General features: G+C 41.0%; 1 protein-coding gene across 2 annotated transcripts in view; it reads left to right on the forward strand.

The window, feature by feature from the left end:
* The window catches only part of tango6 (transport and golgi organization 6 homolog (Drosophila)), a 192549-nt gene that overhangs the window by 92030 nt on the left and 86310 nt on the right, over window positions 1-14209 (forward strand). For both annotated transcript variants that reach the window (XR_009516374.1, XM_059993389.1), the window contains exons 8-9: window positions 764-876; window positions 4706-4882. Coding sequence is in view for 1 of the 2 variants with exons in the window: in XM_059993389.1 (XP_059849372.1) it covers window positions 764-876; window positions 4706-4882 (290 nt within the window). In the remaining variant the exon portion in view is untranslated. The remainder of the gene's footprint in view (window positions 1-763; window positions 877-4705; window positions 4883-14209) is intronic.

Genomic DNA, 14209 nt, shown 5'->3' on the forward strand with positions numbered 1-14209 from the left:
TGAATACCTGGCTTCAATTCTTCAGCTAATCATTTATCTGCCAGCTCATTCTATCCCTGTCCTTACTATCTTTGCCTCCTGGAGGCAATCCGGAGATTACTATCCTTGAGTTCCTGTTTCTTAACTTCCTTCCTAACGCCCTGTATTCTGTTTTCTGGACTTTCTCACTTTTTCTTCCTATGTCTGTGCTGTATTGATCAGTGTTGTTTGCGTTGCTTTACATGAAGGAAGCCACTTTTGTTTAGCATGACCGATTGCAGGCAAAATGTTTTAAATTTGTATGCTTTGGGTGTTTTAGTTTGTGGTTTACTTTTCCTCATTCACATGAAAGTCATTAATATCAGATGGTGTCATTCTGATATTTGATGTTACAGGCTTGAGGACTGGCTTACTTTCCAAATGTTGCTAATTCAGTGATTGAGGGAATAATACAATTATTTCAGAAACTTGCACAAATTGTCAGTTGTCAAAGAGAAATAGCGAAGTTTATTTGTGTGTTGCTCCAGATTTCCAGCGTCAGCAATCTCTTTGGTCCCTGAAAGGTGTCTGCCTCAGTCCTGATGCAGTATTGTTTTTCCTTGCACAGGTGATGCCTGACCTGGAGAGTTTTTCTGGTGTCTGAATAACCTCAGTGTACATCAGGCCGCCACAGTGTGTTATAGTATATGATCTGGGTGTCAAATAGTGGATAGTCTGGGATTATATACGTGTGCAAACTGGATTTAAATTCCATACTAAATGTTGCCTTGCTTTTCTCTCTTAGGTGTGTGTCGTTGGAAATGAACCTCTCCCCCGATTGATGGAGTCTCTACAGACAGTGATTCCTGCAGTCTTTAACCTTTACTGCTTCACCAAGCAAGGGGTGTCTCATTTACGGTTTGTTATGCCCTCTGGTTTTACTTTTTCACATTGTTTATTAAAAAGGCTGGATTTTGATGTGGTTACCAGCACCAGGGATGGACAGAGTGTCAGCTGTGGAGGGAGAGGACAGCAAGGAAGGTTGTGAAGGTTCTGGAGAGGATGCCAAAGAGGTTTACCAGGATGCTGCCTGGATTGGAGGGTATGTGCTGTAACAAGAGGAAGGCTGAGGAGAGACCTAATAGAGGGTTGAGAGGCACAGATGAGATAGACAGTTAAGATGAAATGTATAATACAAGAGGGTATGCACTTAAGGTGAGAGGGGGTAAGTTCGGAAGAGGTGTGTGGAGCAAGACTTTTTTCACACAAGTGGTAGGTGCCTGAAATGTGCTGCTGAGGTGGTGGTGGAGGCAAATACAGTAAAGGTATTCAAAAGTTTCTTAGACAGGTACATGAATGTGCAGGAAAAGGACCTGTATAGACATTGTTTAGGCCGATGGGATCAGTTTAATTAGGCATGTTAATTATTTAGTGGAAGTTTATGGTCTGGAGGACCTGTTCTTGTGCTTGTAATCTTCTGTGCTATATGAGTAAGAGATTCAGAGAGGATGCAGGGAAGAATGTTTTCCACCCAGAGGGCGTTTGGTGTTCGGAAAGCACTGCAAGAAGGAATGGTGGAGGCAGAGATTCCTGCAACATTTAAGGAGCATCTGGGTAAGATCCTGATCATCAGGCACTGAAAGCTACAGCCCAGATGCAGTTATAACCATATAACAATCACAGCACGGAAACAGGCCATCTCGGCCCTCCTAGTCCGTGCCGAACTCTTAATCTCACCTAGTCCCACCTACCCACACTCAGCGCATAACCCTCCACTCCTTTCCTGTCCATATACCTATCCAATTTTACCTTAAATGACACAACTGAACTGGCCTCTACTACTTCTACAGGAAGCTCATTCCACACAGCTATCATTCTCTGAGTAAAGAAATATCCCCTCGTGTTTCCCTTAAACTTTTGCCCCCTAACTCTCAAATCATGTCCTCTCGTTTGAATCTCCCCTGCTCTCAATGGAAACAGCCTATTCACATCAACTCTATCTATCCCTCTCAAAATTTTAAATACCTCGATCAAATCCCCCCTCAACTTTCTACGCTCCAATGAATAGAGACCTAACTTGTTCAACCTTTCTCTGTAATTTAAGTGCTGAAACCCAGGTAACATCCTAGTAAATCGTCTCTGCACTCTCTCTAATTTATTGATATCTTTCCTATAATTCGGTGACCAGAACTGTACACAATATTCCAAATTTGGCCTTACTAATGCCTTGTACAGTTTTAACATTACATCCCAACTTCTGTACTCAATGCTCTGATTTATAAAGGCCAGCGTTCCAAAAGCCTTCTTCACCACCCTATCTACATGAGACTCCACCTTCAGGGAACTATGCACTGTTATTCCTAGATCTCTCTGTTCCACTGCATTCCTCAATGCCCTACCATTTACCCTGTATGTTCTATTTGGAGTATTCCTGCCAAAATGTAGAACCTCACACCTCAGCATTAAACTCCATCTGCCAACTTTCAGCCCATTCTTCTAACTGGCATAAATCTCCCTGCAAGCTTTGAAAGCCCACCTCATTATCCACAACACCTCCTACCTTAGTATCATCCAATTTACCACCCCATCATCCAGATCATTTATGTACATTACAAACAACATTGGGCCCAAAACAGATCCCTGAGGCACCCCGCTAGTCACCGGCCTCCATCCCGATAAACAATTATCCACCACTACTCTCTGGCATCTCCCATCTAGCCACTGTTGAATCCATTTTATTACTCCAGCATTAATACCTAACAACTGAACCTTCTTAACTAACCTTCCATGTGGAACTTTGTCAAAGGCCTTGCTGAAGTTATGGAGTTATATGGTGCAGGAACAGGCCCTTCAGCACAACCTGTCCGTGCTGACCAAGATGCCTATCTGAGCTAATTCCATATGTATTGTCCCAGTATGTTCTAAATGTCCCCACAGCTTCCTCTGGCAGATAGTTCCACACACTCACCTCCCTCTACGTGGCAAAAAAACTTGCCCTCGGGTCTTCTTTAAATCTTTCATCTTTCCCTCTTCCCTTAAACCTCTGATTGACCTCTAGTTTTTGAGAACCCCTACCTTGGGGAAAAGTACTGTGAGTCAGGCAGGATATGCACAGTGATATATATCTACCTATCATGTTATTGAACAGTGAGACCTGGAAGTGACAATAGAGGTAGACAGAGTGTTGAGGAAGATGTATGGTATGTTTGCCTTCTTCAGCTATGGCATTGAGTGCAGTAGGGTCGTCATGTTGCAGTTGTAGTAATGTGATACCAACTACACTCAGTATCACATTCAGGTTTGTTATCACTGACATAAGTCGTGAAGTTTGTTAAAGTGTAAGACAAAAAAATTGCACTAAAAATATTTTTTAAAAAATCAATAGTGCTAAAAAGGAAAAGCGAGGCAGTGCTCATGGGTTCATGAACCGTTCAGAAATCTGATAGCTGAAGGGAAGGAACTTCCTAAAACATCGAATGTAGATCTTTAGGCTCCATGCCTCCTCATGGGTTCATGAACCATTCAGAAATCCAATAGCTGAAGGGAAGAAACTTCTTAAAACATCGGGTGTAGATCTTTAGGCTCCATGCCTCCTCCCAGGGTGGCACGATAGCAGAATACCTTAAAAGCACCAGTGATCAAGGCTCAAATCGCACTGCTATCTTAAGGAGTTTGTACATTCTCCCCGTGTCTGTGTGGGTTTCCTCCAGGTGCTCCGGTTTCCTCCCACATTCCAAAAAGAGGTGTGGATCAGTAAGGGTTAGTAAGCGGTGCGAGTGCTATGTTGGCATCAGCATATGTTTAGATTGTATTGGTCATTGATGCAAGTGACGCATTTCCAGTACACAAGTATAAAGGAGAACAAAATAATAGTTACTCTGGATCCAATGCAGCACAAAAAAAACACAGTATGATGATGAACGCAAATACACAATAAATATAAATACATGGATTGATTGTATGTCCATAAGGTGACACTAGGCACAGGAGTGTCTGTACATAAGGTAACTGACAGGAAATGATAAAGTAGTGGTGGTGGGGGTGTGGAGGGGTGTGTCAGTGGGTGGAGGTGTTGATCAACCTCACTGCTTGGGGAAAGTAACTGTTTTTGAGTCTGGCAGTCCTGGCATGGATACTATATAGCCTCCTCCTTGATGGGAGTGGGACAAACAGTCCACAGGCAAAGTTGTTGAGATATTTCATGATGTTACTGGCCCTTTTCTAGCACTTTTCTGTATATATGTCCTTGGTGGCAGCTAGGCTGGTGATATATTGGGTAGTTTTGATTACATTGTAGAATCTTCCTGTCTGCCACAGTGCAGTTTCTGTCACTGTGTGTTTTGATGTACATGTGACAAATAAAGCTATTCTTATTTAATCTCATCTGAAGTTGCATCTATAGTTCTGTTGTCATGTAGTATACAAGAAATATTTAAGATGGAAGAGACTGTTCATTTAAGGTGAAAGGTTTGGGGTTTAAAGGGAATATGTGAAGGTAAATTTTTCACATAGAATAGCTGGTATCCAGAGCAAGATGGTGGAGGCAGGAACGGTAACAACATTTAAGAGGTACCTGAATGAACAGGGTACGGAGGGATGTGGAATTAATGCAGGCAGGTAGGATTAAACACTTATTTAATTCTGGTCACAGGTCACTAGGCCTGAATTGGCTGTAACTCAGGTTATTGCTGTGTTGGGTCGGTAATTGTTTTTGGTCTTTGCTAACACTTTTTTAACCTCTTACCAGGTCTACTTGCCAGGAAATTCTTCAGTGGTTCTTTGGGAAATCAGAGACACGGGTAGCTCTACTGATGTTGAAGCAGCTTGCGGGCCTGTCACCATCAATTCCGGTCCTGCAGCCACTATACCAGTTCTCAGCAGGCAGTGAGGGAGGTGTGAAACTCGTTACAAAGGGAACCGTAAGGTGAGACTTCTGCAGCGATATCTCTCCCAAGATAATATATCCCTCCTTCAAACCAGCCTCTTTGTCCAAAGTTCATTCAACTTTCTTTCCAAATCCTGAGTGACTCACTGCCAGATTTTGTTTAATAAATGCTCTGTGCCTGGGGGTATTTCACATTGCGTCAGTAGATAAAGTGTTGAGAAATGGGAGACTATGGATTCTCACATTCAAATTTGCTGTCATCTGACTGTACATGTATACCAATAAAACAGTGTTCCACCAGGCCACGGTGCACCCACAGAACATTTATCACACACAGCACATAAAACAGAATATTGCCATAAATAAGCTAATAATATATAATTCAAAATGCATGTACTGTGCAGCACAGGTAAATATTAAACAGCATGCTATCCAAGTGATGAAACCTCAGTGGTGGCAGGATATTCATTAGTGTCACCCTGAAGGAAGGAGCTGTTCCCTAGTCTGGCAGTCTTAGTTCTGATGTTCCTGTACCTCCTTGACAGTAATGGGTCAGGGAGATTCTGGGATGGGTGGTAGGGATCCTCAACAATGCTCTCAGCTCTTCTGCAATGCTCCCTGTAAATGTGACAAATAAGGGGGAGGGAGATCTGTAATCTGAAGTACAGTCGGCCCTCCTTATCCACGGGGGATTGGTTTCGGGACCCCCTGCGAATACCAAAATATGCAGATGCTCAAGTCCCTTATTTAACATGTTTCAGTGCAGTGGTCTTTAGGACCCAGCGGAACCCCAGACTTTATTTAACATGTCTCTGTGCGGTGGACATTAGGACCTGGCGGTGCAGCTCTGAATCCGCAGAGTTTCTGTTCACGAAAATAATCACGATCGTGATTGAAAACAAGGTGGAAGTAATAAAGCGATCAGAAAGAGCTGAAACGCCATCGGTCACTGGAAGAGCATTAGGCTACAGTCGGTCAACGATCGGAACAATTTTAATGGAGCATGTGAAAGGCCCTGCCCTGATGAAAGCTACCATTATTACTAAGCAACGCAGTGGTTTAATTATTGAAATAGTATGTTTCTTAAGTGTTTTATATGCATAGAAAGGTAAAATATGTACTATATACGAAGAAAAATGTTTGACTAACTGACGCTAACTAATACTGGATGTACCTGTCCAACTTCAAATCCGACTTAAAGACAGACTCAGGAATGGAACTCATTCATAACTCGGGGACTGCCTATACTTTTAAGTCATTTCTAGATTACTTATAATACTTAATACAATGTAAATATTATGTAAATAGTTGTTATACTGTATTGTTTAGGGAATAATGACAAGAAGAAATAGTCTGTACATGCTCAAGCAACGAGTGCTGGGGAGACAACCTCTGGGTTTACCCGATCCGTGGTTGGTTGAATCTGCGCATACGGAATCCACAGATAAGGAGGGCCAACTGTAATGGAAAACTGCTGGAGGAACTTGAGTCCTGATGGTGTCAAATCATTGACCAAATGCCTACCTCCACAGATGCTGCCTGACAGCTGAGTTCCTCCATCAGTTTAATATTGATACAATGTCCAAATAAGGACACCTTTACCCTGGCAATGCAATGCCTGACAAGGATATCTTTACCATGGTTGTACAATGCCTGACAAGAACATCTTTACCATGGCCATGCAATGTCCAACAAGGACATCTTCTAGATGATCTGGGCAATGGGATCAACATGCACAAAACAGCACACCCTGATCCCTTCACCATCATTTTGGGGAATTTTAACTAGGCCATCCTGAAAAAGTCACAAAATAATTACCATCTACAAATCACTTGTACTGTCAGAGGAAACAACACACTGGACCACTGTTGCACCACCATCAAAAATGCCTACCATGCTGTTCCACACCTTCACTTCAGGAAGTTGATCACCTGGCTGTACTTGCACTCCCTGAGTATAGGCAGAGACTGAAGACTGCCAGTAGTGAGTTTCAAGAAGGTATGGACAAAAGAAGTACAGAAGCGCTTACATGACAGCTTTGAATCAGTGGACTGGACTAATGTCAGGGATTCATCTTCAAATCTTGATGAGTATGTCGTAGTTGTAACTGACTTCATTAAAACGTGTGTAGATGAGTGTGTGTCTATGAAAACTTGCTGTACATTCCCAAGCCAAAAAATGTGGATGAACCAGGAGGTACAGCATCTGCTGAGGGTGAGACCTGTGGCTTTTAAGTCTGGTGGCCCAGGTCTGTACAAAAAGACCAGTTATGACTTATGGAGGGCTACTTCAACAGCCAAGAGACCATTCTGAGCGAGATTGGAGTGACATCGGATGCACATCAACTCCAGCAGGCTTTGCAAAACATTACCTCCTACAAAGTAAAACCCGATAGCATGAATGGCAACGATGATTCACTACCAGTTGAGCTCAATGCCTTCTATGCCTGCTCTGGAAGAGAGAATGTAACTACAGCTGTGAAGATCGCTGCACCCTGTGACCCTGTGATCTCTGTCTCAGAGGCTGATGTTAGGTTGTCTTTAAGGAGGGTGAATCCTCACAAGGTGGAAGTTCCCGATGGAGTACCTGATAAGACTCAGAAAACTTGTGCCAACCATCTGGTGGGAGTATTCAAAGACATTTTCAAGCTCTCACTGGTACGGATGGAAATTCCCACCTGTTTCAAAAAGGCAACAATTATACCAGTGCTTAAGAAGAGTAGTGTGATTTGCCTTAATGATTATCACCCAGTAGCACTCACATCTACAGTGATGAGATGTTGGTCTTGGCTAGAATGAACTCCTGCCTCAGCAAGGACCTGGATTCACAGCAATTTGCTGATTGCCACTATAGGTCTACAGCAGACACAATCTCAATAGCTTTTCACACAGCCTTAGATCACTGGACAATACAAACACCTCTGTCAGGATGCTGTTCAATGACCATAGCTCAGCATTCAATACCATCATTCCTACGGTCCTGGTGGATAAGCTACAGAACCTGGGTCTCTTACCTCCCTCTGCAATGGATCCTGGACTTCCTAATCAGAAAGCCACAATGTGTGTGAATTGGTGTTAATATTTCCTCCTCATTGATGATCAACACTGGCACATCTTAGGGGTGTGTGCTTAGCCCAGTGCTCTACTCCCTCTATACTTATGGCTGTATGGCTAGGTATAGCTCAAATACCATCTATAAATTTGCTAATGACGCAGGAGCAAGATATACCAACTTGTTGAGTGGTGTCACAGTAACAAACTTGCAGTCAATGTCAGTAAGACCAAAGAGCTGATTGTGGTCTTAAGATAGAGTGGGACAGAGGAACATATAACAATCCTCATTGAGGGATCAGAAGTGGAGAGACAAAGCAGTTTTAAGTTCCTCAGTGTCAAGATCTCTGAAGATCTAACCTAGTGCCAACTTATCGATGCAGCTATAAAGAAGGCAAGACAGTGGCTATACTTCATTAGGAGATTGAAGAGATTTGGTTTGTCAACTAAACACTCAAACTTCTATAGATGCTGACAAACTTCTGACAAGCTGTATCACTGTTTGTGTGTGGGGGGGTGCTACTGCACAAGACGGAAAGAAGGCACAGGAAGTTATAAGATTAGTCAGCTCCCCCTTGGGTACTAGTACCTAAGACATCGTCAAGGAGCGGTGCCTCAGAAAGGCAGCGTCCATTATTAAGAATATAACAAAACACATTGATGAAGGTAGAGCAGTGGTTTTAGTGTATCTGGATTTCATTAAGGCATTTGATAAGGTTCCCCACCTAAGGCTCTTTCAAAAAGTAAGGAGGCTTGGGATCCAAGGAGACCTTGCTTTGTGGGTCCAGAATTGGCTTGCCCACAGAAAGCAAAGGGTGGTTGGTTTGTGCAGATGGTTCGTATTCTGCATGTAGGTCGGTGACCAGTGGTTTTCTGCAGGGATCTGTTCTCCTCTTTGTGATTTTTATAAATGACCTGGATGAAGAGGTAGAAGGATGGATCAGTAAGTTTGCTGTGATGCAAAGGTTGGGGGTGTTGTGGATAGTCTGGGGTCAGAGGTTACAGCGGGACATCGATAGGATGCAGAACTGGGCTGATATGTGGCAGATGGAGTTCAACACAGATAAGTGTGAGTGGTTCATTTTGTTTGGTCAAATTTGAAGACAGAATATAATATTAGTGGTAAGACTCTTGGCAGTGTAGAGGATCTAAGAGACCTTGGGGTCCGTGTCAATAGGACACTCAAAGCTGCTGCGCAAGTTGACAGTTTTGTTAAGAAGGTGTATGGTGTGTTGGCATTCATCAACCATGGGACTGAGTTCAAGAGTCGTGAAGTAATGTTACAGCTGTATAAGACATTAGTGAGACCTCAATTGGACTACTGTGTTCAGTTCTGCTCAGCTCACTACAGGAAGGATGTGGATACTATAGAGAGAGAGCAGAGAAGATTTACAAGGATATTGCCTGGATTAGAGGGCATATCTTATGAGAATAGGTTGAGTGAACTTAGCCTTTTCTCCTTGGAGCGATGGAGGCTGAGAGGTGACCTGATAGAGGTGTATAAGCTGATGAGGGGCATTAATCATGTGGATAGCCAGAGGCTTTCTCCCAGTGTTGAAATGGCTAACACAAGGAGTCATAGTTTTAAGGTGCTTGGAAATATGTACCAAGGAGATATCAGGGGTATTTCACAAAGAGTGGTGGGTGCGTGGAATACATTGCCAGCAAAGGTGGTGGAAGCAGATACAATAGGGTCTTTTAAGAGCCTCTTAGATAAGTACATGGAGCTTAGTAAAGTAGAGGGCTATGCTCTAGGGAAATACTAGACAGTTTCTAGAGTAGCTTAAATGGTCAGCACAACATTGGGGGCCAAAGGATCTGTAATGTGCTGTAGATTTCTATGTTCTATGTTCTAAGGACCCCCATCACCCAGGGCATGCCCTCTTCTCATTGTTACTGTCTAGAAGGAGATACAGAAGCCTGAAGGCACACACTCAGCAATTCAGGAACAGCTTTCTCCCCTCTGCCATGCGATTCCAAAATGGACATTGAACCCGTGAACATCCCTCATTTTTCAAAAAAGTATTATTTCTGATTTTGCATTATTTTTAATCTATTTAATATACATATATACTGTAATCAGTTTACATATCTATTTTATTTATTTTCTTTCTATATTATCGTGTATTACATTGTCCTGCTGCTGCTAAGTTAACAAATTTCACAACACATGCCGGTGATAATAAACCTGATTTTGATTCTTTTCCATGGTCGTACACTGTCTGACAAGGACATCTTTACCATTGCCATGCAATGCCTCAATAAGGACGTTAGACCATAAGACCTAGGAGCAGAATTAGGCCATTCATCCCATTGAGTCGACTCCCACATTCCATCATGTCTGAATTCCATACACCTACCCTCTTACCATATTTCATGATGCCCCAAACCAATCAGAAATATATCAACTTTCGCTTTGAATATACCCACAGACCTGACCTCAACTGTGTCCGTGGCAGAGCATCCACAGATTCACCACTCTTTGGCTAAAAAAAATTCCTCCTTACTTCTGTTCTAAAAGGTCACCCCTCAATTTTGTGGCTATGCTCTCTAGTTCTGGATATCCCCACCAGAGGAAACATCCTCTCCACATCCACCTTATCTAGTCCTTTCAGCATTCAGTAGGTTTTGATAAGATCTCCACGCGTTCTTCTAAATTCCAATGAATACAAGCCTAAAGCTGCCAAATGCTCATCATATTTCATTTTTAGAATCTTTTTATTGGTACATAATCTTCTACAGCTATAAAATGATACAAAACTTCAACAAATTAATATATACAATTAATAAAGCTGAAGAGAAAAAAAAGCTGATCGTAATATATGAAAATGAAAACAAAATTTATATATAAAGAAAAGAAGGAAAAAAAAGAGAACCCAACAAACTAAGAAAAAAAACACTGACTACAAAAAAGGGGAAAAAAGACCATTAGGAATCAACCCCCGGAGCAATACGTCTTACCATCATATAACCATATAACAATCACAGCACGGAAACAGGCCATCTTGGCCCTCCTAGTCCGTGCCGAACCCTTAATCTCACCTAGTCCCACCTACCCGCACTCAGCCCATAACCCTCCACTCCTTTCCTGTCCATATACCTATCCAATTTTACCTTAAATGACACAACTGAACTGGCCTCTACTACTTCTACAGGAAGCTCATTCCACACAGCTATCACTCTTTGAGTAAAGAAATACCCCCTCGTGTTTCCCTTAAACTTCTGCCCCCTAACTCTCAAATCATGTCCATTATTTCTATATATAAAGAAAAAGAATCATCAACTGCCAATTCATGTTTATATAGAATAAGATTGGAAGGAAACCATATAATATAATTAAAATTAAATGATAATATTTGGCAAAAGAGCCCCATCTTCCCTCAAAATCGAATCAGGGATCAAAAGTTCTACTTCTAATTTTTTCCAAACTGAGACATAACATTACTTGAGAAAACCATTCAATTAATGTAGGGACAAAGGTATCTTTCCATTTTAATAAAATATCCCTTCTTACCAATAATGTAACAAATGCAATTACATGTTGATCTGAGGATGAAACACCCTGAATATGATGCAGAACTATTCCAAGTAGAACAGTCAATCTATTAGGTTGTAAATTTATTTTCAGAGCTTTAGAAATTGTAGAAAATAAATATTTCCAAAATGATTTTAATGAAGAACATGACCAGAACATATGTAACAAAGTAGCTACTTCAGTTGTACACCTATCGCAGTGATTGTCTATACTAGGAAATATTTTAGATAGTCTCTCCTTTGTTAAATAATAACGGTGAACAATTTTAAACTGAATTAAACAGTGATTGGCAAATATAGAAAAACTTACCTTTTTCAAAACTTGCAACCAATCGTCATTAACAAAGGTCATATTAAGTTCTCTCTCCCAATCTTGTTTAATCTTTAGTGAGAGGTTCTCTTTTTGTAGTAAAAATAAATTATAAATTCTACCGATGGAACCTCTCACTAAAGGATTCAATTTCAAAATGGTATCCAACAAATCAGATTCTTGCAAATATGGAAACTTAAATAAATACCGTTGTAAAAAATGTCTAACCTGACAATATTGCAGAAAGTGTGTATGAGCGAGAGAATATTTGTTAATTAACTCTTCAAAAGTCATCAATCGACCATCACAAAATAAATTTGTGAAAGAATGGATCCCTTTATTTCTCCATAGGAGAAAAATGGGATCCGTTATTGAAGGTTTAAATAAAAAGTTTCGATATAAAGAACTAGACAGATTAAGTTGTTTAAAATTTCTAAAAATTGTGAAGCTGAAGCCAAATCTGTAAGGACTGTTTAATAACAGGGTAAAGATTTAAATTTGGAATTTTAGAAAGCTGTAAAGGTAATGGAGCTCCTAATATTGAGGTTAAATGAAATAGTTTAACAGCTTTAAATTCCAAATCAACCCAAACTGGCTTTTGGCTATTGTCGAGCCAAAATAGCCAAAAACATAATTGTCTGATATTAACATCCCAATATATATACTCATCATATATTAACTCGTCTTTCCTGGAATCATCCTCTGGAACCTCCTCTGTACACTCTCCAATGACAATACATCCTTCCCGGAATAAGGGGCCCAAAACTGTTGACTCCCAAGTGTGGCCTGACTAGTGTCATAAAAGCTTCAGTATTATCTCCTTGTTTTTCTATTCTATTCTATTCCAGTTGAAATAAGTGCTAACATTGCATTTGCCTTCTTTACCACAGATTCAACTTGTAAATTAACCTTCTGGGAATCTTGCACAAAGTCTCTCTGTACCTCTGATGTTTGAATTTTCTTCCCTTTTAGATAGTCTGCACTTTTGTTCCTTTTACCAAAATGTGTTATCATACATTTCCCAACCCTTTATTCCATCTATCACTTTTTGCTCATTCTTCCAATTTGTCTAAGTTCTGCTGCAATCCTCAGCACTACCTACCCCTCTACCAATCTTCATACCATTTGAAAACTTTGCCACTAAACCAATTCCATGATCTAAGTCATTGACAAAGAATGTGAAAAGTTACGACTCTTGACAAACAACATAGTCACTGGCAACCAACCAGAAAAGGCCCCCTTTATTTCCACTCACTGCTTCGTGCCTGTCAGCCATTCCTCTATCCATGTCAGTATCTTTCCTGTATTGCCATGGATTTTATCTTGTTAATCAGCTTCATGTGTGGCACCTTATCAAATGCCTTCTGAAAATCTAAGTAAATGACATCCACTGCCTTTCCTTTGTCCACCCCACTTGTTATATCCTCGAAGATCTCCAAACAGATTTGTCAGACAAGATCCCCCATTACATAAACCATGCTGACTTTGACTTATTTTATCATTAATCTCCAAGTACCCTAAAACTTCGTCCTTAATAACGGACTCCAACATTTTCCCAACCACTGAGGTTAGGCTAATAGGCCTATAATTTCCTCTCTTTAGTCTTCCTCCCTTATTATGGAATGGAATGACATTCTTTACTACCTGGTAGGCATTCAACAAATTCCCTCTCTTGCAATCCGACACCAACTTGGTTTTCCCAATCCCCTTACATATTGAAGTCCCAAATTACAATTGTGTCATTACCCTTATTACATGCCTTTTCCAGCTCCCTCTGCAATCTCAACACCACATTTTGGTTACTATTTGGAGCCTATATATGATTCCCATGATGGTTTTTTTTTTAACCTTGCAGTTTCTTAACTCCACCCACAAAGATCTGACATTCTCTGACCCTATGTCACCTCTTTCTGAAGATGTAATTCCATCTCTTACCAACAGAGCCACGCCACCGCCTATGCCTTCCTGCCTGTCCTTTCAGTACAAAGTATATCCTTTGCTGTTAAACTCCCAACATTAGCCACGACTCAGTGATGCCCACAATGTCATGACGGAAGTGCAAGACAAGTATATTCCAAATAAGAAGAAATTTTTGAATGGAAGAAGGATACTACTGTGGCTGACAAGTGAAATCAGAGCCAAAGTAAAAGCAAAAGAGAGGGCCTACAAGGAAGTCAAAGCTAGTGGGAAGATAGAGAAGCTTTTACAAACTTGCAGAAGGAAACTAATAAGGTCATTAGGAAGGAAAAGATAAGTTATGAAAGGAAGCTGACGACTTATATCAAAGAAGATGCTAAAAGTTTTCTTAAGTATCTAAATATATAAAGGGTAAAAGAGAGTCGAGGACCAATACAAAATGATGCTGGAGATATTGTATGAGAGACGCAGAGGTGGCAGAGGAACTGAATGTGTATTTTGCATCAGTCTTCACAGTGGAAGACATCTGCAGTATACCGGACACTCAAGAGTGTC

This window comes from Hypanus sabinus, chromosome 17 (genome assembly GCF_030144855.1).
Source record: "Hypanus sabinus isolate sHypSab1 chromosome 17, sHypSab1.hap1, whole genome shotgun sequence".
NCBI classification, from domain to species: Eukaryota; Metazoa; Chordata; class Chondrichthyes; order Myliobatiformes; family Dasyatidae; genus Hypanus; species Hypanus sabinus.